This window comes from Cyprinus carpio, chromosome A7 (assembly GCF_018340385.1).
Source record: "Cyprinus carpio isolate SPL01 chromosome A7, ASM1834038v1, whole genome shotgun sequence".
NCBI classification, from domain to species: Eukaryota; Metazoa; Chordata; class Actinopteri; order Cypriniformes; family Cyprinidae; genus Cyprinus; species Cyprinus carpio.
Genome location: NC_056578.1, coordinates 11606243 through 11633779, shown reverse-complemented (window position 1 = coordinate 11633779; position 27537 = coordinate 11606243). Strand labels below are relative to the sequence as shown.

The window sequence follows — 27537 nt, the reverse complement described above, 5'->3', positions numbered from 1 at the left end:
TACCGTATAGTGTGTTTGTTCAATCCAAGATGGCTGCGCTCAGGGGCAGAGTGGTCACAGAATGTCTTTCAACATGTATGTTTAGACAAACAAGCACAGCGAGCATTTCCACTCTTCCTACTGTTAAAATAGGGAATAAGGTGAGTGGCATATTGATCGTTTTCAATTTGCTTCCCAAAACACGTGCAAACGTAGTACTTCACGTGACATGACTTTGACAGAAGCTAATGGCATGGCTGAGGTTGTCAAGTTAGAGCCGGTGTTTATGTCTCTTAACTTAATCTTCAAAAGACTTAAAACTCAAGTAACATTCGGTTTAATTTAGGAATAAAATCTATTTATCTGATTGTTGATTTGTTGATGAATGGCTATGTTGTCTGGTAGCAAGGTGTCATGATCTGGGTTGTTTGGTGGGAACAATAAATACATTTCTCACATTTTTATGTTTTTTTTAGAACAGAGTTCTTAAAGCTTCTGCAATCACAGAATGAATTGTAATGAATTAATTTACCTATACTGACACCATTTTTGTTATTAATATATTATACTTAATTGTAGTTATTTCTGATAATATTATCTTATGTGCTGGGCCTTTGAATATTGTGTTGGACAGTAGGGAAGTCTAAAAGGTTGAGAACCACTGGCTTAGATATTCTAGCAAAAGCACTTTTTAAATAAATCTTATTTTTTACATTTATAAAAAACTTTTGCTTTGATAAGTGTCTGCTAAATGAATAAACGTAAATATCCCAAACACCCTATTGTTTGTAGTGTATTGTATTTTACAGTAAAAAGTCAGTTTGTAATCTCTTGTTGCAGTGGTTTGTACCGAGATCACGTCTTCACACTGGCAGAGGAAGCAGGGGTCCTCTAGTTAGGGCACTTCTTGGGTGTCCCAATCATGGCCAGTTCCTGCTGGTCAGTGCTGTGGCGGTCAGACACAACAGCTCACAGGTGGGCTGCTCAAAAGGAGTTTAATTACAGTGGCAGAGCATTTCTACTACTTCATGAACACTTTTCCATTAATCCCAATTAGATTAAACAGTCCTCTGAATTTTTTTTTTTTTTTGTGAATTGACTTCTTTGATTAAGAAGTATTTTGCTCATTTTTACAGACGACAGAAACTGTGCAGAGAATTTCAACTCCATTTGAACCTGTAAATGCTGCAATATTTGACCCAGTCTCCATTCCAAGTCCTTCTGCTGACCCCGCAGTCACACCTCCAATCCCAGAGCAGGTGGCCGAGGCTCCTCTCACTGCATTGGATGTTCTGCAGGTGGCTGGAGCTGAAGCCAGCCTATCAGAGCTCGGCCTGGGCAGCAACACTCCTGTGGGCCTGATCCAGAATCTGCTGGAGTTTATGCATGTTAGCATCGGGCTGCCATGGTGGGGGGCCATTGTTGCCGGTAAAAATGTTTATAAGGAGTGTAATTTATTGATCAGATATCTTTTAAATCCAACATGAATTAGGTAGTTTTACAGCAACACGGACCACTTAATAGATGATCAGAAAAGATAAATCAGCACATTATTCAAATAAATCTTCCATTCTATTTGTATGGTTCTCTGTAGAATAATTGTCCTCCTCAATAGCCACTTGCATATGTTTATATTCTCTCGTAATGTTTTTTTTTTGTTTACATTTTTTTTATTATTATTGTTTTTTTAATCAAATCTTTGTCTTTTCTCCTCAGGCACCATTGTTGCTCGGTGTGCTGTGTTCCCAGTCATTGTAAAGGCACAGAGGGAAGCAGCCAAACTGAACAACGTCATGCCAGAAATGACCAAGCTCACCAACCGCATGAACGAGGCCAAGCAGAGCGGTAACAAATTTGAATGTAAGTGTCTCATTTTCTAAAACTTGTTTTTTCTTCATATATTTTTTTATTAAAGTCAGAGTGTATAAATGATCTTATCTCTTGCATTGCCCTTTTTTCTGTCCTTTGATCTTTAATTTGTTCTCTCATTGTAGTCCCCAACTTTTAGTAGTGAATTACAATAATTTATTGATCAAATGTAAAATAATACTTTTTTTTCCAGTTTCAAAAGCGTACACTGACTTGATGGTGTTTCAGAAGAAACATGATGTGAACCCTTTGCGTGGGTTCCTCGTGCCACTGGTACAGGTCAGTGAGCGTCAGTGCTTTCGTTACTGTGAACATCTGTTTAGGTGTCAGATCAAATAACTTGGTTAGTCGGCTGCTGTTTAGTTATCATATACACCTTTTTGATCCCCTTTACTCCTCAGGCTCCAATCTTCATCTCTTTCTTCATGGCCCTGCGTAAGATGGCATATCTCCCCGTACCGAGTTTGCAGACTGGCGGCCTCTGGTGGTTCACAGACCTAACTGCAGCTGATCCATTTTACATTCTCCCCATTGCTGTGACTGGCACTATGTTTGCCATCTTAGAGGTAATTATTTAAGGAATATTTGATGAAAAGTATAAAAAATTTACCATTTACTGACTGTCATGTCATTCCAAAACCATTTGGCTTACTTTGTGAAAATGAACAAATTATTTTAAACATTTTGAAGAAGCTCTTTTCCAAATAATGAAAGTATATTGTGACTGATTTTTATTTTTTAAATCACCATATTTCTACTTTATACATAATACATAACAGATTTTGGTCTATATTTCACACAAATCTACTGTGTGGCTTTAGAAGACTAAACATTTGGTTTTGTGGACCATATTAATGGTGTTTTTTATTTTTCTGGAGCTTGACAGACATATTTTTGGGGTATTACAGCAATTTAAAATGTTTATAATTATTTTTACAGTTGGGAGCTGAATCTGGTGTAGACAACCCCAATCTGAGGGTCATGAAGACTGTCTTCAGGATCATGCCCTTTGTGATCCTCCCTATGACGATTAGTTTCCCCACGGTCCGTCTCTCACACTCTCTTTTAAAGTTTTTCAACTGTAATGGTTATGAGATCCATCTTTGCTTGTCATGCTGTAATGATTTCCATAGTTTCATTTGATCTGTGTGTTTTACAGGCAGTGTTCACCTACTGGATGACCTCTAACCTCTTCTCACTGGGTCAGGTGGCCCTGCTGAGGCACCCAGTCGTGAGAGAGAAGTTACGCATCCCAGAACGCATCACACACCCACCTTCAGCTCTACCCCCCAATGAAAGTTTCATAGAAAGCATCAAGAAAGGTTTGGGGGAATTTAAGACTTGGTTTAAGATTTTTCTGCTTTATCTTCTGCATCAGTGTTGTTTTAGTATTAATTATATATTGTACTACTATAGTATTTATTATAATATAATATTTTGTTATAAATTATAATATTTTAAATTAAATGTTGTTGTTTTTTATATTCAGATTATTGTAATTTTTAGTCATTTTGTTATGTGCATTAATGCATTTTATGTGCACTTTGTTAAATTTTTCTTTAAAGCCTTTTATTTCAGTTTTTGTATTATTTTTTGTAGTGCTTCACCTTATTTCAGTTAGTGGCAAGGCAACATTGCTAATTTAAATTTTTCATATAATATTTATATTTTATTTCAGCTTTATTTCAATTACAGAGTTGTGGTTAACAATAAAAACACTTTACTGTATCTGAATCATTTCTCTTTGTCTTGCTGTTTTGCCTGTCTTATACTCTTTGTGTAATGTTTCTGTGTTCGTTCACCTCAGGATGGAAGAATGCCCAGTTGGCTCAGCAGCTGGAGGAGAGAGAAAGAAGAATTAAAGGACACCTGGATTTGGCAGCCAAAGGTGAGGGTTTGCTCTCCATAGTGAACTGCCTGTGCTGTCTACAGCCTGCACTACTGCTCAAAAGACTGGGCTCAATGAGATTATATAAATGTTTTTTTAAAGAAGTTTCTTACCAAAGCTGCATTTATTTGATTAAAAATACAGTAAAAATGTTAATATTGTGAAATGTAATTACAGTTTAAAATAACTGTTTCTTATTTGTATATATTTTAAAATGTTTGGTTTTTTTTTCCTCATGTGATGCAAACCGGTCTTTTCAGCATCATTACTCCAGTCTTCAGTGTCACATGATTCTTCAGAAATCATTCTAATATGATGATTTGGTGCTCAAGAAAAAATAATAATAAATCTTACTGACCCGAACATTTGAAATTAGATTAATACTTTTTGGTACTGAATGAAATTTAAAGGTGCTGTATGTAAGATGTTGACTCTACTAAAGCATAAAAATACCATAATATGTTTGCAGATACTTAAGAAACATGCTAAGTTAACACTTGTTTATCTGATAAACAATGCTACAGTCAGTTATTCTCCTTTGAAAATGTGCGTTCCGGGCAGGAATGCTGGTCTTTGTTTTGGTTTGTTAAACCCGCCCACTGCCAGTTTACCCAACTGTATCTCAGCACCCCGGGTTGCCAGTTGGCAGAAAACAGAGTATTTCATTTCATTCATCTTCAAGTGTGCTCATTCCTGTTTGTGTCATCAATCTGGCAACCTACGTGCCTCAAGCCTGAGGAGAAGGGGCCTGGTGAAAAAACCCTCTCCAATATTTTGAATTTGGACTGCAATACCTAGTTCAACCACTCGGTGTCATTCCTACGTACAGCACCTTTAAGTGTTTATTGATGAAAATGCTTGTACATCTGTTGGCATACTATAAATGTGTGTACACTTGTCAAGCTATATATTACAGATGATTTTTTTTTTTTTTTTTTGGCTGTTCACAATTTTCAATTTATTCCTGCCCTTTTTTTTAAAGGTCCTCTGAGGCAGACTTTTACCCATAACCCCCTTCAACAGTCAGCAGCGCCAGTGTCAACAGAAAAATCAAGTCATTCCAAGCAAGACAAGAAGAGGCCTTGTGAAGAGACGACTGGTTAAGACCTTAAAGGAGAATTGTGATGGCTTTGTACATATGTAGTGAGAAGGACTAAAGGATGAGTGGAAAAATTAAGACTAAATAAGTGTTCAATGGAAACAGTATTGTGCTGTGTTTTCTTGCCATTACAGAGCAATCTTATTGCCTTACCATTCTCTCCATTCATTTACATGCATACACACACAAATCTCTCTTTAGTAGTTTTCATCCACTTAAAAACAATGGCTGATTATAAATGTTAACATTAATAGTTATGTGTCCCTTCATGATCAGCATACACAGGTTTTGCATTATTTGTCCTTTATTTATTTTTTTGTTGTTGTTTTATTCAACCAGTTATTTATCACAAATCCATGATAACACTGCCTTGGTCATTTCAGTCTTTAGAAAAGAAAGCATGGAAAATACTGTTTTCAATATTCATAATTGAAAATATAAAAATAAAGATGTTGTAGGGGCACTGGCAATTACTTTCTTCAACAAACAACAAGGTCTTTTATTAGAGTCTCAGTGTACACGCATCTAAATTTATGTGTGTATTAATTAATGTGCAAGAATTAGGTTTATAACTGTTTCAAAGCAATTGTACAAATGTCTCTAAATAATTTCTCTGTGATCAGTGCTATAATTTTATCATCTTACCAAGCCCCACAACAACCTCAAAGTCCAAGTTTCTTCACATGCAAGGACTTGGTTTACTGTTCCCCATCAAACCAGCATTCAACTGATCAAAACGCAGTATAAATATCTCTAATAAATATAAAGGACTGGCTTTGACATTGGGGGAGTTTTCACATGACATCTGCTACAATATAGAATGATATCTGTGTAAACCAGTGTAAAAAGAGTTTAATCACATCAGCAGCTTGTGTATTGCATGTCAAGTCACGAGTCCAGAGATTTATTCCAGTTTTCTTGTCAGAGCCTAATCCTCTTCTACTCTGTCTTTTCATCCTCCGTGTCCATCTCAGTAAGAACACAGTAGCACACCTTCTGAATGAGAATACCTGAAGATGCTGGTGAAGAGGAAATGAAAATAGACATACATATCAGCTTTAGGAGCAATGAACTCTGTAAACCTGAATGACCTGAATTTAGGAGACTTACCAATAAATTTCCTGAGCCACATAGGCCTCCGTGTGGCAGGTAGATGGCAGCACAGGAAGTAGACGGGCACTCCCGATAAGGCAATGGCAATGCCAATTAATGAGTTGATAGTGTCACTATATAAAGGCACCACCACAAGAAATACTGTGCAGAGGCAGAATATAACTGGGAAGAACAGGCTGAGCTAAAAAAGAAAAGGTAAGATAAATGAGTGATAATTATTCAGTGAGTCTGCTTGAAAAAGGAATTTCTGTTAGTAGTTCATCTCACACAACGCAAGTCGTGTTTTGGTGCTCCTTTGTGATATATTTGTTAAGCATAAATCTATAATAAAGATATATGAGTAATGTCTATGTCTATGGTTTGCCTATGTACTGAATGGAACGCGTTTCCTCATGTGAATGTGACTTCTGTTCGCGAGTGTATGTTTACATTTCTGACTTAACTTTTGATGTATTGAAATGCATGAACACTATGGAGATTAATATATATTTATTCATAAATATTACTTTACCATTTACTTGTTTAATTTTTTATATTCTTAGCAAACACCTTCTGACCAAACCTACTCACGTGAAAATGCATATATTTTATGATGTATTAATATATTAATGGTATACAATATATTAATATTTATGATCTATATCAATGCATATAGTTTATGATAACTACAACAGCAGGATGCCAGATATTTACAACCGTGACTTTATTTCTCATAATTGCAACTTTCTAGGCTTTATCCCAATTGCAACTTTATATCTCACTATGTGATTTTAAATAACACAGTGTGGCTTTTATCTCACAAACAGGTCCCGGTTTTTGTTCTTTGTTTTTTACTCTGAGGCAGAAACTTGAGTGTTGCATTGGTTTGGTTGAAATAAAAAATCAAGCGTTCTCAAAATTAATTAATACATGGCAGATGCTGGTTTGTGTGCGTACCTTTAGTGGTCGTGGTCTGTCTGGTTGTTTCCGTCGCAGGTACAGCTGTCCCAGGATTGACAGACCCACAAAGAACCAGTAGCTGAAGCTGTAGTAATTGATCAGTTTAAAGACATCTTCCACACACAGGTACACAAGAGCCATGGCACCCTGTCACACAACAAGACATCAGCGATATTATCATCTGAGAATAGCTACATTAGATTTAAAGACATGAATGATGACTTTAAAAGACATGGAATACAAACAAATACGTCATCTTAAAAGGAAAACACAGGATTGAAATATAACATTAGTACATGTAATACAGCATGTTATGACACAAATGGAGATGTTGAGATGGGAACTGACATTGAAGAGTAGGGCAGGGATGGGGGTGAAGCGGGTGACGTGAATCATGCACAGGTAGTCTGGCAGATGGCCCTCTCTGGAGCCCACGAAGAACAGCCTGAGTGGAGATATGCAAATGAGAAATGAGCGGAGAATGAAAATGCTCCCTGAGATGAAATAATGTGGTGATTCAGATGGCAACAATGACACTGATTAAACTACACGTGTTCGATACTACTCACCTTGAAGCAGCCACTATTGAAGCGTTTAATCCTCCAAAGCAGGAGAAGGCAACAGCGACTGGTATTGTCCAATTAAAATACCCAAATACCTGGTCTGCAAATGTCTGTTAATTAAAACTTTAATTAGCCAAGATACTTTTGTACCAATTTTCTCTTTTCTTTTTTAATGCGCACTACTGTTGAAAAGTTTGAGTACGATTATTATTTATTTATTTGAAAGAAATGAACACTTTTATTCAGCAAGGACGCATTAAATGTATCAAAGTTACAGTTAATGCATTTATAATAATATAACAAAAATTATATTTTGAAATAAATACTGTTCTTTTTAACTTTATATTTACAAAAGAAGACTAAAATTATATTAAGGAAAATATTAGAATGATTTCTGAAGGATCATGTGACACTGCAGACTGGAGTAATGATGGTGAAAATTCAGCATTGATGTCACAGAAATCAATTACATTAAAAAAAAGTTTTAAAAAAGAAAACAGTTATTTAAAATTATGATTTTATATCACAATATTACTGTTTTTACAAATAAATGCAGCCTGGGTGAGAACTTGGTGGACTTCAAAAACTTCAAAAATCTTACTGACCCCAAACAGTAGGGTATGTTGTTATGTTATTGTATTCTTCTTTTTAAAAAATTAATAAAAGCAACATTTAATTAGAACAGCTAAAGATGAATCTATATTGATGAACAACCACCACAGATGAATACTCACCACAGCCACAGCGTCACTGTCCAGGATGGCAGGAATGGGTAAGATTGTATAGTAAGCCAAATTGGTAAGAATGTAGATCACTGTGACAATGGGCATGGAGATAGCAATGGCCAGCGGGAGATTTCTGCAAAACACATGACCACCAGAGAGCAGCAGAATGCATTATCATGCAAATAATACCTGGCCTGTAAATCTATACAATTAAGTCTACAACTTTCAGAGCTCTGCCTAATGCTGACAAATATGTTTCATATGTACACAGATTTTTTTTACTTCTACCCAGAGGCCCAAATGGAGAAGTGCTTGGATAGTTTGTGGGTAGGAAGGTTGAAGGAGAGCTACTGTCACATGACAGACCTGAACATCCCACAAAACGGCATGTGATCTAATCACATGTTTGCTGTGTTTAATTAGACTTTCAGTGAATCAAGTGAATCAAAGATTAAGGCCTTTAGACAGATAGATAGATGGAAATTTCTGAGATCGCGATAAACTGAAATGAGTGACAGCTTTTCATTGATTAAGGAAGCGCTCTTTGCTCGCTTTCTGGCTATATATAGTCCATTCAGAAATTGAATAAAAAAAATTGTTTTTCATGCTGCTAAGGGGACCAATGTGGCGTACATGCTGCATAGATAGATTCCCATTGACTCCTATTGTATCCCCCCACCCCCCAGCAGAAAGCAAATCATACATGTTTGGAACGACATGTGGGGGGGGCGCAAATGTTGACAGACTGTTAGTTTTTGGGTGGACTATCCCTTTAAGGATCCACATGGGTGTTCCTGTGAGTTTGAGCCTGAGTCTAGTCACAACATCACTGCCATAACACGAAATGGATACGGTCTTCCCCTGTTTTCCAAGTGGATCAATGATCTTCAGGGGTCAGTTTGTTCTGACCCTGGAATTTCTTGATTTGTGTGAGAGGTTCAGACAAAGGGAGCGTGTGTGCGAGTGTTTGATCATGTGTGTGTCTTTTGTAAGGTAGTCTTCCTGGCTTGAGGAAGCAGGGCTGCTGACTCTATCACTCCTGCTGGTTGTTTTGCAAAGAGTGAAACAGCTTAGGACAGCACTAAAGTTTGCGTGCGTGAGCGGGATATTTTTTTTGTTGTACAGAAAATCCAGCTGTAAGCACCTGCGCTTTGATACCGCATTCCATGAGGGCGCGTTTGAACAATTTGGAACAAATTTGTACTGCTTTGTATTGCAAATACAAAGCCTTTGATAGTACATTCATACAGGAAATAGAACAGTGGAAACTGAACTGAAATTGTGAGTCAGGGTCGGGAAGTTTGTGTTAAGTAGCCTTAACTCCAAATAAGGAAGTTACAGTGTGTCACATTACAAGATACAGTCACTATCTGACACATTAAACAACAGGAAAAAAACTATAAAATATGTGGATGTTACAATTCTCTCTCACACAAACCCTCCCTGTGTCTTTTAAGCTTTGGTTACATATCTAAAAAAAAAAAAAAAAAATTCTAGCCCTGCTCCAGCTTCATCTTATCTGTAATGGCTGCTATCAATGTTGGCTCAAGTTCATAAACAGCTCGCACACCCGTTTCTAATCTAGAGTCTCTCTGCTTAAGGAGGGCAGATAGCACACAGCCATATATACGTCTCATTCCTGTATGGTTATGTCATATTTTATAATGAATAAACAATGAAAGTATAAAACTAAAATCATTCACTTCCACTGTATGGAAACGATATCTAATTTTGTGTTTCATGTGGTTAGCACGACATGAGTAAGTGATGTCAAAATGTTCATTTTTGAGGTGAACTATTTCTTTTTTGTGGAATATGATCATGTTATAATATGATTCTATTTTATTTTATATAGGCTTTCGTAATTAAATGTAAATGTTAAGCATGCTTAAAGGGATAGTTAACCCAAAATGAACATTCTTTCATCATTTACTCACTCTCATGTCATTCCAGATCCATTCCAGATATTCTTTCTGTCTGTGGAAGATAAATGAAAAAAATAAAATAAAATAGAGAAATATTTATTTATTTTTTTAACAGTGGAAGTCAATGGTCACCAAACTGTTTAGCTACCAACACTTTTCAGAATAGCATATTTTGTGTTCCACAAATAAAGTCAGTCATACAGGTTTGGAATGACATGAGAACAAGCAAATGATGACAGAATTTTAATTTTTGGTTGAATATTACTGTCCCTTAAAATAGAGATAATCAGAAAAAAGTATACATTGTATTTGGGAGGAAAGTGTATCTCTGGCATAGAATTTTAGATGTGTCCGCTCTCTACATGCTTTCAGCTCTATTCCAAACTGAGCTGTCATTAGCTATTAGTCATAAGGGCAAGACTGTTAATCAGAAGGACTTTACCTTCCAGAAATCAGCAACTTCTTGTTACTGCTTTTTATCTTTCATTGAAGCTTGCATGTGTGTGTTGCAATTAGATTAACTTAGATTTGTGGATATTGTTTAAAGACATTTTATGGACGACAGGCTATTTCAGGTCATGGATTCACTACTAATGAGCTGATGACCTGATTCAGGTGTGTTTGATTGGGGGGGGGTCAATGCAGGACCAGGATTGAGAAGCACTAGTCTAGGTCAGTGGGTTTCAGTCCTGAACCTGGGGACCCACCACTCTTGTCACAGTTAACAACCTTCACATTTAATTTAATTTAACTTCCTACCGTACTGGAGAGAAAATAAGTAGCTCGTTGATCTGCCAGTCACGGGTCTTTCATGCAGAGAACTCTGCTCATTTTCTGCATAATGATGCATTTTAAAGTTAACGACCAAAGATGTTTATAAAAGTTCACATTGCTGTTGCAGATGAAATATAACACGGAGAACAATAAATAAATATTTTTTACCAGGTTAAATGTTGATTATTAGTAACTCAAACCCCTTTTTGTAAACCTCTCTACCTAACTGTCGATCGCGCGCATCTGCCACGTTTGTAATTTTTCTAACACGTTTTATTTGTGTTTGCAGTTCTGGACTGAATGCTTCGCCAAAGCGCAATGAATTGTGGGCAATTTTAGCCATTAGAGTGTGCACACAGACCCACACTTTAAAAATCGACCTGAAAAAGTAGACCATCCGGGGACTTTTGGCATACTCTTTTCAACATACTATACTTTGGGACACACTTATTCTAATCTCACATACTATTTAGGATGGATAGTATGAACATTGAGACGCAGGGTTTCAAAATGTGCAGTGTGGTGGGTCCCCAGGACCAGGATTGAAAACCATTTATCTAGGATACGTGTGTGAAAAAAATTTCAGATTTCAAAATTCTAAAGCATTTCAAGAACTGCCAGTTCCTTTTTTGTTTCAGTTTGCACTTTTTGTGCAATTGTGCATGTCTGTGCTGAGCGAGACGAATCACGTGAATGTAACCCTCCACATCAGCAGCACTTGTCTGATGCATTCTCATCTTCTTCCCTTTTCCACTCAACATCAAATTCTGTCAGGCTTTCATTTTTTCTCATAACCTCATAATTTATTTTTTCTCCCCTTACAAAAAAAGGACTACAGTGATGGCACTACCGTAAAGTGATGGTATCAGATGATATTATAATACCATAGATCTATTTTACTTTGTTTGTGAGTGTCTTTTGAACTTCATATATTGCTTATGATCTTTTATGCCACTTCATGTGCTCTTGTTGTCTGTGGTAAATGTAGCTCTGTGTTCACGTGTTTGTGTAGTGTTAACCTGCTACCCACTTCATGCTGCTAATTCTTTCACTGTTCAACACTCTTTCAAAGTGTTGCGTTTGGTGAATGCAGAAATGCAACTAAACATCAAGAGCTAATTAAACCCAAAAAAATTCATTCTGCCATCATTTACAGACTCTCGTTTCATTTTTTTTTTTCGTAGAATGCAATAGGAGAAATGTTGAGAATGTTCAAAGGTTTGGGGTCAGTGAGGTCTCTTATGCTCACCAAAGCCACATTTTTTAAAAGAAATACAGTAAATTGTAATATTGTGCAATATTATGGCAATTTAAAATAACTGTGTTCGGCAGCCATTACTCCAGACTTCAGTGTCACCCAGAAATCATTGTAATATGCTGTTTGGTGCCCCCAAAAAATAAAAAATAAAAAAATAAATAATTTTTTGATTATTATCAATGTTAAAAAAAGTTGTGCTGCTTAATATTTTTGTTGAAACCATGACACATCTTTTAAAGACCCTTCCTGAACCCAAACTTTTGAACAGTAGCATATATTCTTCAAAATTCTCCTTCTGTGTTTATTATTATTAAGTATATTATTCTGGGTGAACTATAACTTTTAAGTTCCATTGTTCCAATTTTGTTCTTGAAAGCTTGAGGTACACAAACCTTCACAGATAACCTACAAAAGCAACTCCCAAACATATACACACACATCCACATGCATCAACTCACATATGCAGGCTGCAGCCAGCAGACGATTGGCCACGTAGGGCGCTATACACGTGGAGAAGATGGGCTGCACCATGTAGTTGGAGAAGGTGATGGCTATCACAGCCTGACTGGTGGGCTCAATGATCAGAAGAGAAGTCCATAGACGGATGAAAGCCAAAAAGCCTCCAAAAGCCTCCAGGATGTAGGCGTAGCTGGCACCCGACTTGGTGATGGTGGTCCCAAGCTCGGCATAACAGAGCGCCCCGAACACAGAGAAGATCCCACCAATTGTCCACACTACCAAAGACAACCCATAGGAGCCGCTATACATCAGTACGCCTTTGGGTGAGACGAAGATCCCAGAGCCAATCATGTTTCCCACGATGAGACACACACCATTGAGCAAAGATATTTCTTTTTTCAGTTTCATGGACTCCTGTGAGCTTTTTTCCTTCAGGTTTATGTTCGACACCTCTGAGGACTGCTCCTCCGTGGATGCAGGGCTGCAGGACGCCATTGTTTTAAAGGCCGATGGGTTGGATGATACAAATGAAGACCGTCTAAACCAGTTCTGCAGTCAGCTACAAGAGTTTTAAGAAGGTCTGAAAAGTTCCCCGCTAATTCTTGAGATCTTCAGGTGACATCTGGGAAATATAGAAGAAGAGTGTTCAGTATTTATACACACACACACACAGATGCACACACATTTAATAATCTCCAAAGAAACAGGGCAATCATAAAGAGCTCACATACACACTCTTGCTTTTCAAGCGTACATATGGCTATTACGGATCCATTAGACGTCATGGCAAATGGCTTTTTAAAGGTGTGTAAACAGAGCTGCATGGAGAAAAACATGTAAGAAAAACATCCAGCTTGCTCATATTCTTTACTGCGTGAGAACAGGATTGTGTGTCTTAGCCAACGGCTTAATCAATCACCATCCCTGACGTGGACATTGATCCACCTGATCTCTAGTCAACCAAGACCAAGTATAGGCATTTTTAATACGTCAGGTCTAATTCAACCCTCTCTCATTTTATCTCTCACTCTCTCTGACTTTTAGCATGGTGCGTCAGCATGCTGATCTGTCACATGCTCTTTAAAGTTCAGTGGACTCAAAAGAGCTATGCTCAAGAGCACAGGCTGGGAAACGTCTTCACATGACGGTGTGAAAATTATGCACATACAGGGACATGTCTAGTTAATTGACAGCTTGTATATTCGAAGCTCAAAGTTGAGATCTGTTAGTGCAGACTATGCCAAACTATACACTAACATGACATAATTTTGGCACAGGTTAACCAATAAGGCTTAATGACATCCTGAAATCTAAATGGAAAGTGAATGGGAATTTTGCACTGGATGCGGCTACATCTAACATTATACATTAGGGCTGTCGGATTCTGGGTTACCTGATTGTTTAAATTCAAAAGTTTAAAAAGGTAGTTTAAAATTTAGAAATCATACTTAGAATTTAAAATTGCTGCACACAATTTTACACCCGTGGGCCCTTAGAATCATTTCCACCTTTCACACACTAACCCCAGCAGTCGTATAGATCTGATTAAAAGCCCTAGGTAATGGTTGGGAAGGTCTTATCACAAAACAAGAAAGCTGCATTCAGAAAAGATAAAAAGAGATAGAGAGGATGATTAAAGAACTGAGATGAGTGAGTGGACAGTAGGCAATTACTGCACGTGATAATTAAACAGCCACACCAATGCAAGATCTTTAGGAACGGAGAGCAAGGTTCAGGACATGCTGATAAGTGCTCTGAAAAAAACAACTATAAAACAAAATCACTCAAGGTTACAGCCTAAGCCACCATAGCCTTGCTGTGAAGCGGAATATTAAGTGAAAATTATTTTCATCAGTGCATTATATAAACTGACTATAAACTAATTGGACTAAAGGTTTAACTTGATAATACATTCATGATAATTATGTACAGTAAGCTAAAGTCTTGTCCATATAAAACCTGTAAGTATACAATATGCATTTTTACAATGAGGTATGTGTAATTTAAAGCTTTATGAAATAATAATTCTGGCTTTAAATGACGGCAAGCACGCAAGAGCTGAGTGGAGTGGTTTAGTATTACCTTTTCCTCCAGGTGCTGAACTGGCATCAGGATGCAGCTTGAACTGATGCTTTATCTGCCGTTCATTTTCGTAGACACGATCGAAGTATATTTGCACCTCATGTTTATTTCGCCGTGTCAGATCTCAGTCATATGGTCTCGGCTCGCGCTCGATGTACCTTCCGTTCAGTTTGTACGCTCGAGACGTTTGAAGCAGATTGATGAACTTCTGCTCTCAGTCAAATACAGATTGCAAACACAGCGAGTAAGGGGAGGAGAAAAGGGACAGAGCACAGCTCTCTAAACTATTGAACCATTATAATGAGCGTCTGGATGAACCTATGAAAAAGACCAGCTAAAAAAAAAAAAGTCTGTCTGGATATAGCCTAAAGCAGTGTTGTTATCGTTAACTAAAATCGCTTTATTAGGCCTACATTAAAAACCTCAACTTAAATCTTAAAAAAACTTAAAGGGGTCATTTGACGTTGCTAAAAAATAATATTATTTTGTGTATTTGGTGTAATGCAATGTGTTTATGCGGTTTAAGGTTTTAAGAACACATTATTTTCCACATACTGTACATTATTGTTTCTCCTCTATGCCTCGCCTCTCTGAAATGCTTCGATTTTTACAAATCTCATCGTTCTGAAAAGCGAGGTGTGCTCTGATTGGCCAGCTATCCAGTGTGTTGTGATTGGCCGAACACCTTACCATACTGTGATGCTGTCTCCCAGCGCCAGGAGACAAAACCATTAAAACCCATTACAAACAAGGCTTTTGTTGCATCCAGTGGGGACATAATTACTTATTATTACGACTTAGACTGTTTATGTAAACATAAAACCATGTCTGCATTTGTGATCGGAGAAACAACAAACCACAAGCTCTACTCTACACTGCTCAAAACTCGTGTTTGAATCATCAGTGGCAAATTCTTTAAATATGAAAACGTACTTACAGACTGTGAGTCATAACAGATATGGCATTGTAGTCTACTCTCCCAGGTTCAGGAAACAGTCCTCCTTAAAATGCGTTGCACACACATGAAATATTTTTTTATGGATGGGTGCATTTTATTTCACTTCTTTTGGACTGAAACAATCAACACCTGCTGACTGCAATGATAGAGCTTGAAAGATCAAAGACAATTTTTAATATAACTCCGACTGGATTCGTCTGAAAGAAGAAAGTCATATACACATAGGATGCCTCGGGGGTGAGTAAAATGCAGCATAATTTGTATTTTTGGGTGAACTAACCCTTTAACCACTGATTTCTAGTCGTGTCCTCTTTTGGAAGGCCAAACAAAGTAGTTTCGCTTTCAGACCGAAACGCACAGTGTCTCCACAACATGGCGGCAGCAACAATACTACAGCGTGAACATTTGGGTGGCGTTATGCAAATCTTCCCACAAAGTGACGTAGAGATGTGGGGGCGTGTTTAAATGGGGCTTTTATAAAGAATATCTATGACCCCTTTAAATCAAAATTAGAACTGTTGCCTTGGCAACTAACCAAAAAGCTGAAGTACTAAAATAGGCAAGCACTGAATACTGAATTATTTAATATACTAAATTAATTAATATAAATTTATATAGTTATATAAATTATTTAAAAAAATAATATGACAAAAGTACTTAAAATTACTAAATCTTTAAAAGTAAACAAAAAATGAATTCAGAATGTATACTATATCTACATTTACATTTAGTAATTTAGCAGACGCTTGTATCCAAAGCGACTTACAAATGAGGACAACGGAAGTGATCAAAATCAACAAAAGAGCAATCATATGCAAGTGCTATAACAAGTCTCAGTTAGCTTTTTGCAGTACATATATGTACATATGTATATATATATATATATATATATCTACAAAATAATAATAAAACTGACAACTGGACATCTCTGATAATATACTTAAAAATAAAAATATACCCTGACAAATATTCTCTGGTGTAAAATGTGACCACTAGCCCCGAGTCATCTACATCTACATGAATGGAATTTTTAAAAAGTAAAAGAAAAGAAAAAGAATTCACTAAAATAAGATGATATTATAGCTTATAGCTTCTGCTTTGGAGATGTTCGAAAGTGAAGATTAAAGTCCCTTGCAAACATTTTAGGATTGGCTTGCATTTCAGGCACCTTGCCTTATGAATGTTGTAATTCCGCTCACATATACAATATAATATTATGTAACTCTCTAAATGATTGGATTATTTATAGTACACACCTGTGTATGTATCGCCACCGTGTGGTCAAAATAGGATGTTACACCACATCAATTTTTTCTGACTTAGAAAGCACTTTCCAATTGTTGCTGTTTTTACTATTACTTTAGTACTTTAGATGTTATCTGTTTTATTATTGCAACCAGTTTTTTTTTTTTTCTAGTATTTATTTTTGGAACTTGTTTTTGGCTAGATATTTACTAAACTGTCGTAAATAAAAAAAGTGTAAATGAACATTATAAATGTTAAATATATAAGCATATTATATATATATAAACATAAACAAAATGCTGTTGTACAATCATTTACAAATAAACTGTGGGGTTATTGGTTTATGAACCACCTGCAGTGCCGAGCCTAGATGGAAAAAAGCTTTACATCCACTGGTTTCAAATTTATCTTTCAAAGATCTCTGACAACTCATTGTAGAACCATTTATCACGTCTTGCTGCTTTTTTGCTTCTTAAGATGCTACATTTTGGCATTTTTTTTGGCATTGTCTCTTGAAGATTTCCTTATTTTTGATTGAGACATGTCTTTATCCCTTCCTGAATGCATGTCGACAAACTTCTACCACATGCCTTGTTTCTGGCTCATTGTTCGTCTCCCTCTCAACCTCAAAATTTCTCTCCTTGGTTACAGGTTGTCATGGTTTCGAGGGCCTGGCAGAAGCAGGATTAGGAGCCATTTTAGGGACAGCTGGCCGGGTCGGTCTCCACCTCCCCTTCATCCCGCGCAGAGACGCTCAGGGGGGATGAGGGGGGACATTGTGCGAGGATTAGAGCTTCCTGTGTGTCAGCCGCATTACACAGGGAGGGGGGGTGGAATGGAAAGAGAGTGAAAGAGGCAAAGAATGAAAGAGAAAATGAAAGAGCGAGCATATGAAAGAGAGCATGACATAGAAAGCAAGAGGGTGTTTGAGGGGAGGGAGTGAAGTCTGTACAGCTGCACACTCAATTGCATTACACAAGTGTGTGTGTGTGTGTGTGTGTGTGTGTGTGTGTGTGTGTGTGTGTGTGTGTGTGTGAACAAACACACGAACACACACACACACACACACACAACATACACACATATAGCCATCAACATGCACACCATCAATCTGGGAAACTAAAACATTAAAGGAAGCAGACTTTTTTAAAAAGGGGGGTGGGGGACAATTGCTAAAGAACAAAGTGACAAAGCGCCTTATGGAACAAGAACAAAAAAGCCTCATCGGATGCTGAAAATAGCTTAACAGGTGGCAGTTTTGTATTCAGTACAATTACAATAATGCACATACATTAAAAAAAAAAAATTAAACAAATCTTGAGACATTCATTTTGACTTTATTTCTCTTTTTGACAAGTTAGGACCACATTACAACCAAGAAAATTACAACACAAAGCTTGATAGAGTTCAACAGGGCCAACAAAGTTGCTTCAACCTTCAAGATTACAAAAATATTATATACAGCAAATCAGATCAGGTCTGATGATGGTACAGATGAGCAATTGCTAAATCTATAACAATTGCTAATCTGTACCATCATCAGAACTGATCTGATTTGCTGTTTTTCATAATCAAATAAAAATCCTTAATACTAACAAATCAGTGGAGCTTTTAAATCAAGAAAGCTGAAGAACAGGCATTGTGCAGAAAGTAAATCTGACCCTCTCAGCAATACAATCCCATCATTGTCATCATAAACCTCCCTTGTCAATAAGAGTTCAGCAGTCACAGATATAGTGCAGCTATTTAGAGAAATGCCTACAAAGTACAGCAGCATGAAAGAAGATAAAAACAGGGTACATGAAACAAAATTGATGTTTACATTCAGCTGCACATCAGTTGATCCGTTTTGGTATGATCCCTACAATCCTCTCTCATCCCACACAACAGGTCAGTCCCTTTTTTCCTAGAGTTTGCTTGAAAATATATATATTTTAAGTGTTTTACAACTATTTTTATGGATATCCTGGAGTTCCAAATTGATTTCTGAAATTTCACTTAGACAGATAATTAATTTGCTTGTCATTTGTTATACACAAATACTATTTTCAAGATCCAATTTCTGTGCATCCTGAAATTTGAAGTCGAAAAACGTACTAAGTCTTTATCAATATGATTTAACTGTCTTCATGAAAAGGCACTGCTATTACATATGGACTGATTTACTTATATTCTACAATATCAAACAATTAAAAACTACTCCTAACCACGAAGCTGAAAAAGGTTGTCATAGAAATCAGTAAACAAGAATAGTGCTAAAACCTAACTAATCACATTCTTTTAAGCAGTGTCTTCAGGTCTGTCGTCTCTGTCAGTGGTAGACACCAGATGCACAGTCAAGGATGATTTATTTGTACTTTTCTCTGACTTGTTTTTAGCATCATCTCCTCTCAGTTTCCGATGGGTTGACTCCTCTGTACGCTCCACAACTTTTCCCTCAAAGGACTGTGAGGATGTGGTACTGGCCACCTGATTCATACTTCCACTGTGGATTTTCATATGCCCCTGTTGAAACACACAAAAATTAGAAGTCTTGTTTCTAATGTAAACAATATCACAGGTAGTTAATGAATATTTCATAGATAAAAATGTCATCTAACATTCAATCTTCTTCAAAATAGCACATTAATCTATGTACCTTTAATCCACTGCGGCTAGCATACTCTTTTCCACACTCTGTGCAGCTATAAGGTTTCTCTGAGCGCTGTGGTTGTGGAGGGGCTACAGGAGTCTCTGATGATGTCCCTTCAGTCTTTTCTCTATCTTTCATTTGATCCTCTTCTGCAGACTCTTGTGCATCTTCAGCTTTCACCTTCTGCTCTACGGCTTTATCTGGAATGTGCAAAGAAGCATTCTCTGTGGCTGGGTGAGAGTCACCATCATTGGGCTCAAGAACACGGTCTATTCCATTCACATGAAGTGTTGTCTGCTTGCTCCTTTGGTCTGATTTTAAATCAGTGGACAACCCTGGGCTGGAGGGTGGAGTGAGGGCAGGTGACAGATTTAGAGCTTCAGAGTTTAAACTAGGATTTGGCCCGGTGATCACTGTTTGATGTGAAGCGCCACTGTGCCATTTTTTATCAAATAAGGTGTCCTTGGAGTTGGTCCGGGTACAGAGAGATAAGGGCGTGTCTTCATCTTCATCTGCAGAGCCACTGACAACTTGAGATTTGCTGTGATGGACTGTGCCATAATGGTTTTCATCTGTTGGAACTGAATTGTCAGCTGGGCTATTTTCTCCCGAGGGATCCTCCTTCTCCAGGGTGACAGCTGGACTAGTCTCAGGTGTGTTGTCATAAGGATCTTGATCTGACTCCATGGGCTGATCTGCATCTCTTAGGCTAGCCTTAGACTCCAGTAAGCTGGCAGAGGAAGACATGCTCATATTTAGAGGAAGAGACTGAAGGTTTTTAGGTAAAGAAACTCCATCCATTTGACTAGGGTCTTCTTCTGAATGCAGGTCCCCATTACCTTCTGGAGGCAACTGGCCCCCCAGATGCATCCGAATGTGATGCTGCAGTACCACGGCATTAGTAAACTTGCGTTGACAGAGCGGGCATGAATTCTGGCCACGTGCATTGGCTGGACGTGCTCTGTGTGTGGCTAGATGAGCCCTTAGACTTCCCTTTGTGGAAAAGGAGCGGCCACAGAGTTTGCAGGGGAATGGACGTTCACCCAAGTGAGTGGCCTGGTGGAGACGTAATGCCCTTGGGCAGCTAAGGACACGGAGGCACACCCCACACTGATTAGGAAGCAAAGAGGAGGCAGTTGACCCTTGGAGCTCTTGGCTGGCTGGCTCACTGCTGGGACTCGGATTCAGCCCTAAGGCCGCCATCATATCCCTCCTGTAAGCTGATATAGCATTAGTGTTGGAGGTGGTGGATATGTCATTAGCCTGGGCATGGCCTTCATTGGTGCTTTTTGGGAGGGGCAACTTCTCTAACTTCTGCGCCAGTCTTTGCAGCTTTGAGGTGTCAGAGGTGGCAGAGGATGAAGAAGGAGAGGAGGATGGAGGAGAGGAGTTTTGAGGTTTGGGGTATGAGGAGAAAGGGAAGGTAAGTGAGAGGTGAGGGGAAGGGAGGTGAGGAGGGCGAAGAAGGGCAAGGCTAGGATGGTGGGCAGAGGGACCTGATGGGAAGAGAATCTTCGGAAGGTGTGCCAGCTGGGAATATGGAGAACTAGGATGTAAAGTAGAGTGTGGTGGTGTATTCTCATCAAACCTCTGCTGCTTTGCACCTTTGAATTGACCAGTCATAGCAGAAGAGGTGATGGATGAAGATGATGACTGCACACTAGTGGAAACAGAGGCTGCAGCTGCAGCTGAGGCTCGGTTAAGCTGTAGCAAAGAGTGGGCAGTGGAAAGCAGGGCCAGATCAACACTGGGTGGTAACGGAAGGGAGGAGGGAGACGGATGAGATGACCCAGACAGGAAACCAAGAGCTAAACTATCTGGCACACCTACACTACCTTTAACCCCAAATGGCTCCTCATCCTCTGCTCGACGTTTTCTGCGCCTCTGTGATGGCCCTGAGCCAGATCCTGATTGGCTCTGTTCAGACAGAGCAGGTGGCAAAAGAGAGAGTGACAGCTCAGGATTTTGCTCACGGTGACGAAGGAAGTGGGTTTTGAGATTGCCGCGGGTAGTGAAACGACTAAGGCAGACCGGACATTGGTATGGACGCTCACCGGTGTGGGATCTCAGATGGATCTGTAGTGAGGAGTCACTGCTTAGAACCTTCCCACAGAACCTGCAGGTGTGCTGCTGGCGGCCTGAAGAGGAGCTTGAAGATCCGTTTGACATACTAACAGTGGAACTGAGAAATAGCTGGTCATGGGAGAGGCTGACCGTGGGCAAGGAAGGAGTTGGGAAATGCATGCCATTGCCATGACTGATGGAGGTGTTGGGAGACTTTTCATTGAGGTAGCGAGGTGGAAGTCCTAGCGTTAGAGAGAGAGGGTGCACAGAGGCTGAAGAGGTGACTAAGGATGGGGAAGATGTTGAGGATGTAGTTGTGGAATAAGGAGTTCTGGTTCCATTTGTGTGAAATTGGTTGGGCTTGGTTGTAGGAGCTTGGGTAATTAAAGAGGCACTGGAGACAGAATTAGGTGGGGAGCTAGAGCCTGCATCACTCTGTTGACCCTCCACAGATCCCTGAGGTGCATCTTGGGCATTGACCATTCCACCTAGGCGCAGCACCTGCCTGCAGATTTCTTCTGTAATCTGCATTTGGTGAATCTGTCTTTGCTGCAGGACCCTAAGTTCCTCTAATAGTACAGCGAGGGTCGGAGGCACTTGGAGTTGCTCTGAAGGTGATGAAGGAGTTTGGTGGATGGGACTAGGACTTCCTTGATGTGGTGGGGCACCCAGCGATGATGAAGAGGATAAAGAGGAGGAAGAGGAGGTAGTGGTGGTTGCAGAAATACCCATTGGTGGGGATGTCACAGTGGAGTGGGGCTGATGAGATGGGATATGAGTGGATTTCTGCTGGCTAGGTGGAGGAGAGTGGGTCTGGGATGACAGGGAAGGATGTGGGAAGTCTGGAGAAAGAGATGAGTGTGCATTAGGCAGAGATGTAGAATATGAGGCAATGTGATTTGGCCAGTGGGGAGGAGATGAGCTTTCACTGGGGAGCGAGGGGGCATGAAGGCCACCAGGAGATGGTCTTGGGGCCAAAGGAGGCTGACAGTCCTGAAGGGATGTAGGAGAGGAAGAGGAAGATGATGAGGTAGCTTCAGAGGCAAGAGAGGTGGATGGAGATTTCACTTGTAGCTGGTCATCTGAAAAAAAAAGAAGAATTTTATAAGTATATAGCATTGATTCAACAGACAATGACAATTATTTGAAAACATAATATTATTGTAGCATTGTTTTATTATTTTATAATTCAATTTATATATTAATAGTTTTAACAGAGTTCTATATGAACGAGTTATGAGAAAGCCTTCCTATTAAGGCCAACTCATTTGTACAGTTTTCTTTCAACAAAACGCTGAATACCACTTGTCATTCCGCGTTCTTAATGATCTTTCACCCTTAAATCACAACCTTCATATACCACACTCACATCTTCTCTCTTCACTTTTGCCACAACTCACTAACCACCTTGCAGCTATTGCAATGCTTTTTAGAGGACAATAGATATCACCACAACAATCCATAACCCCTCTTAACCCAACCTTCTATCCATCAACTATATCTTTCATCTCTCTATTCACCCTTCCCCCCTGACCCCACACAGGGTCAGAGGTCAGGACATAGAAAGGGTTTTGGGCAATGTCCATGTGCTCTGATTGGCTAGATGACCTAACTTCATGAGCTCTAAGGTCAAATTCTTTTAGAATCTTGAGCGCAGAAAAAGAACTAGAAGAAGGGGGTTGAGAAAATAGTTGGTTGACTGACAGATGAACTATTTCCATTCTCTGGCATACTGATAAAATGACTGTACACAGACTTGTGCAGTCAGATCTGCTGAACTGCACCAGAAACACTCAACCCTAAAAAAATCCCTTCACAACTTACAACCTGTTCTTGCCAATAGCTATAGAAATTGAATCACAAAGGTGCTGTATTTTTAAGATTCCTTAGCTAATTTTTTCTTCCATGCATGCATGCAATGGTGCATTCTTTCTCCTCTCTGTATTCTAACAGTGGAACCCCCAACTGAGCAGAGGTACAAAGTGAATAGAGGCAAGGGAGTGGGAAGGGGGGAACACAGTGGGAGCAGAAAAGAGGAGCACATGGAAACATGAGAGAGAGAATAAGGGAAAAGGGAGAGAATAGAGTGGGAAGAGATTAATCTTTACCCAAACACCCCCTTCGTCCCCTCCCCCTTGCCTGCACCTTATTCACACTGAATAGGAGACTCCTCTAAATGCATAAAAGACCCCCAGCAATCAAACTGACTATGCTGCAAGTCTCTTGGAGGATTGACATTAGTGAAAAGCTAATGCAGTTATGGCCCCTGAGTGATTCATGTAAACATAATGACCAGCCATACGGCTGAACACCTTTAGACCAACCCTCTGGCCATGTCTTCAAGAGCCTTCTTTCAATATAACACATTTAGCAGACATTTTGAGCGGGAAATGTCAGTAAACTACTTATTTTTAAAAAGAAAGTCAGGTCATGGCAGAAATGTGAGATGTGAGCTGCTGCTCTTAAACAATGGCTCACTGAGTAGAGGGCCAAACGCACTAGTGAATTTTAACCTGTATCATAATTCTTCAGGTGATAAAGAGTTCCTAATTTTAGCAATAAATAAAAACGTATACAAAATTATCATTTGGATAGCAGGTGCTCTTGGTAAACTAAAACTTGTCTAGCAAAAACTTTTAAATTAACCAGTGTTTTTTTTTTTTTTTTTTTTTTTTTTTTTTTTTAATAACATAGCATCACTATCAATTAGTCCAGGCCAGGGTAACAAATAATCAACAAAGGATCGATTCCCTCACCTTGCGGCATCAAGCGCGTGCCCCCGGGGTCCGCGTTAACGAGCTGCTGGGGCCGTTTCTGTTTCCGGCGTGACATGATTCACGAGCAGACGGTGAGAGTTACGGGCATCAATCAACTTTGCAACGCAAATGATAAGATCGGTATTGAATAACTAAGTATCGAACTCCTTTGTTCGTAAATAATCCACCTTGCAGAACGCGTTAAGACAACACCGGCTTCTGTTGAAAGAGTTCATTAAAAAATAAAATAAAAAAACAAACTTAAAATTCGTGTGGGCTGCTGAAGCGAACCATGACGTCGTCCGCTGCTGCTGTGTGAACTGGCGAGTGCGTGTGTGGCTGTTTTTCCTCAACAAGTCCCCTCTTTCTCAAACTTGTCCACTCTGCGGACCCCCTCCTCTTCTCTCCTCTCCAAAGACACACACACACACTCACACAAAAATACAATCTCTCCTTGTTCTGACATTTGCATTTCAATGGCGCGGAACACCGTCTCTTTTTCTTTCTTTCTCCCTCTTTTGCGTTTCTCTTAATGCTAATAGCAGCTCTCTAGTAATTTAGACAACTGAGTTATATACCAATATGAGTCAAAACGAAATTTAGTGCCTTTTTATATTGAAACATACGCTTGTAGTGTATGCAAAAAGGGAGTTTATACCCCTCAGGATTCTGACATCTGCCTGTTTAAACAACTTAATGACTACACTTCATTTACTGCGAGAGACAGCTTTTGTATCGGCAGGTCTACCAAGATTTATGTGAAATCTCAATAGGCGACATTGCAAATTATCTGATTCACATGAAGGTAAAAAAAAGACTCTAAGTGTTATCAGGCTACCTAGAAGAAAAATATAAAATAGCTCAAGTAGCCTATATTTAAAGGGATAGTGGAAGATCGTGTAGGTCTTTGTAAAAATAGGCTACACCATATGTTAAAGTTATGAAGAAAAAAAAAATCAAAAATGTTATGAAAGCAAAAAATAACTTAACTTTAGGGAGGTGATGGGATGAGATAATACGTCAAGCGGCTTATAGACTATAAGTGCACGGGCTGCTGGAGTAAAGACCCCCTGCGGCTCGCTCACTTTGTCGGTGCGTCCGAATATTCGGAGCTCTATTTAAAATGCATTGAATAGGAAGGGAATTTCCAACAAAGGCGACCTGGACACAGTTGAGTGGGCATCTCTTTCTCTCTCCTCACCCCCAGGATCCATTGCCGCTCCGCACAATGCCCCCCTTTCACCCCCGCCTCTGTTCCCATACACCACGTGGAGGAGGGATGAAGTGAAAAGCCATTTTTAATTAGATGTATCAAAAACATGCAGCTGACCTGCACCGTGTCTCATATAAGGCCAAGCGGTCCACTGACCATTAGGCAGTTTTTTTTTCTTATACATGCGCATGTTTGTTCATGCAGGCTTATTTACAATAACAAAGTATAATTTAAGATAAAAAAAAATGATTAAAATAGTTACAATAATATTATACTGTACGCTTAAGGCAAACCAATGAATCAAAAAAGAAAGAGAGACAGTTAATGTAGAACCATTATCATCATGGCACACATGCATGTGTTGCATCGCTTCCGTTTTCTACTTGTTAATTTGTTGTTATATACAGTACTAATCAGTGTTGCCAGATTGGAATGGTTTACTCTACATTTGGCTGATTTTGACTGAATTGTGCAGGGAAAATGTGCTTGGTTGGGTAGACAGAATTTAGGCTGATCTGCATTAATTTGCATTAAACATTTAAGTTAACTATAGCATCTCGTTCAATCAGATCAGGCAGAACATTGACTGACTTGCATTATATAATGCTGTTCGTAGGAGGTACCATTTTCCAAATATACTTGTTTGCTCATAGTTTTGGGTGATAGTAGTTAGTCAATCTAAACAACCCCAAAATGGGGATATATAGGAAAAACAAAGAAGAAAATAAAATCTGAAAAAGGTCAGTAGATCAGTGGTCAAGACTAATACCTTTCTCGTTATTGCACTTGACACTATGGAGAAATGCTGTATCTGTGAGTTTCTCTTCTGAGAAGGCCTTTGATGTATTTTGGCTATAGAGATATGCTGGAGGAGGCTAGTGTTTCAGAAACACTCAGTGTGATCACTTTCAGCATATTTGATGCTTTTTGAACAATCATTGGGCTAGAAAAAAAAACTACATTATAGTTCAAAAGGTTCGGGTTAGTAAGATCAGTAATACTTCATGGATGCATTACACTGATTGCAAGTGACAGCAATGACTTTTACATTGTTACAGAAAATTCTATTTAAAATAATTGCTAACTTTATTATATTTTTTACAAATTTATTGTGCATATGTAATGGCTTTTGAAAAGTCAGCATTGCCATCGCAGAAATAAATGATAAATTATAATAAAATTTCACTGTATTACTCTTACAGCACTTTTCAAATAAATGCAGTCTTAGTGACCATAAAAGACTGTGTAACACATATGAGCAACCTTTTATTATGAAATATGTGTCCTGTTTCCTTAGACCAAACCATATTTTATTAAGTGCAACTTACTTGACCAATAGTAACTTAGTTACTCTAATAATATTACTTGTAGTGTAACTAATTACTCATAAGATTTCAGTAATATTATTACAGTTACATCCATAAAACAACTTAGTTACTTTGATGCCTCAACCCCGCTGATTTAAACAATCAAATAATTCCTAGATTTATTTTCATAACTTTCACGACTCGCACATGCATGTGATGTCCCCAGTGCAGTAGCAAGCTTGGAATATGGAAAAGCTTACATTCAGTAGATAGAAAGATTGCATTAAATTGATTTTGTCAGGAAAAAAATTATCTGAACACTGTTGTGTAAGTTGTGGCTTTACTTTACACTGGCATTACATCCCACCCACATCCCTCTGATCAGCATGTGGTACATTATATTACTATAATTAAAAATCCTTTTGGAAAATTAAACATTTTCTTACAAACTTATGTGATTTGATAAAATACATAATGAAATATAATCGTATATGTGTAACGGAGAAATTACAATTAGCTTCAAGCTACACACAACAATTAATGAGATTAACACAACACTTCTACTTGAATGTCACTATCAATCACTATTGAGTGTTTGTAATAACTTCTGACTGCGATCCAATGGATTTTGGTCAAACAATGAGGCAGAAATGTGTTGTTAGTAACATTCTAGAATAATTTTTTGTGGA

General features: G+C 38.6%; 3 protein-coding genes across 5 annotated transcripts; 1 reads left to right on the top strand and 2 right to left on the bottom strand.

Annotated features, from left to right (window-relative positions):
• The first annotated feature begins 7 nt into the window (after positions 1-7).
• LOC109094020 (mitochondrial inner membrane protein OXA1L-like) lies at positions 8-5855 on the top strand. Its single transcript, XM_042759651.1, has 10 exons — positions 8-140; positions 820-954; positions 1116-1407; positions 1696-1839; positions 2042-2127; positions 2250-2414; positions 2788-2892; positions 3008-3170; positions 3656-3736; positions 4719-5855. Exons 1-10 carry the CDS (start codon positions 30-32, stop codon positions 4838-4840), a joined length of 1404 nt encoding a protein of 467 aa, XP_042615585.1. The 5' UTR covers positions 8-29; the 3' UTR covers positions 4841-5855.
• On the bottom strand, positions 5274-14945 carry LOC109089086 (Y+L amino acid transporter 1-like). The gene is made up of 9 exons (XM_042761351.1): positions 14674-14945; positions 12542-13213; positions 10113-10152; positions 8185-8343; positions 7457-7560; positions 7236-7332; positions 6885-7034; positions 5946-6129; positions 5274-5854 (listed from the first exon to the last, which is right to left on the bottom strand). The coding sequence occupies exons 2-9, from the start codon at positions 13084-13086 to the stop codon at positions 5775-5777; spliced, it is 1359 nt and encodes a 452-aa protein (XP_042617285.1). The 5' UTR covers positions 13087-13213; positions 14674-14945; the 3' UTR covers positions 5274-5774.
• Positions 14946-18193: 3248 nt separating this feature from the next.
• LOC109089168 (sal-like protein 1) lies at positions 18194-25625 on the bottom strand. 3 transcript variants are annotated; one of them, XM_042759647.1, is made up of 3 exons: positions 25530-25625; positions 19515-22654; positions 18194-19381 (listed from the first exon to the last, which is right to left on the bottom strand). In XM_042759647.1, exons 1-3 carry the CDS (start codon positions 25540-25542, stop codon positions 19157-19159), a joined length of 3378 nt encoding a protein of 1125 aa, XP_042615581.1. In that variant the 5' UTR covers positions 25543-25625; the 3' UTR covers positions 18194-19156. The 3 variants fall into 3 exon arrangements, with proteins under 3 accessions (XP_042615581.1, XP_042615579.1, XP_042615580.1); XM_042759645.1 differs by having other exon boundaries at positions 25490-25616; XM_042759646.1 differs by lacking the exon at positions 25530-25625 and adding an exon at positions 24329-25444.
• Between the last annotated feature and the right edge of the window lie 1912 nt (positions 25626-27537).

Bases quoted from the DNA above. Each gene is read 5' to 3' on its own strand.
- LOC109089168 (XM_042759645.1), bottom strand. From the start codon at position 25,589: ATGGGAACAGAGGCGGGGGTGAAAGGGGGGCATTGTGCGGAGCGGCAA. The intron at 22,655-25,489 runs GTCGCCTTTGTT...TTTTTTTTTCAG, and splicing joins GCCCACTCAACTGTGTCCAG to ATGACCAGCTACAAGTGAAA. The intron at 19,382-19,514 runs GTACATAGATTA...GTGTTTCAACAG, and splicing joins CTAGCCGCAGTGGATTAAAG to GGGCATATGAAAATCCACAG.
- LOC109094020 (XM_042759651.1), top strand. From the start codon at position 30: ATGGCTGCGCTCAGGGGCAGAGTGGTCACAGAATGTCTTTCAACATGT. The intron at 1,408-1,695 runs GTAAAAATGTTT...TTTTCTCCTCAG, and splicing joins GTGGGGGGCCATTGTTGCCG to GCACCATTGTTGCTCGGTGT. The intron at 2,128-2,249 runs GTCAGTGAGCGT...TTTACTCCTCAG, and splicing joins TCCTCGTGCCACTGGTACAG to GCTCCAATCTTCATCTCTTT.
- LOC109089086 (XM_042761351.1), bottom strand. From the start codon at position 13,086: ATGGCGTCCTGCAGCCCTGCATCCACGGAGGAGCAGTCCTCAGAGGTG. The intron at 6,130-6,884 runs GTACGCACACAA...TTTCTTTTTTAG, and splicing joins ACAGACCACGACCACTAAAG to CTCAGCCTGTTCTTCCCAGT. The intron at 5,855-5,945 runs GTAAGTCTCCTA...CCTCTTCACCAG, and splicing joins GTGGCTCAGGAAATTTATTG to CATCTTCAGGTATTCTCATT.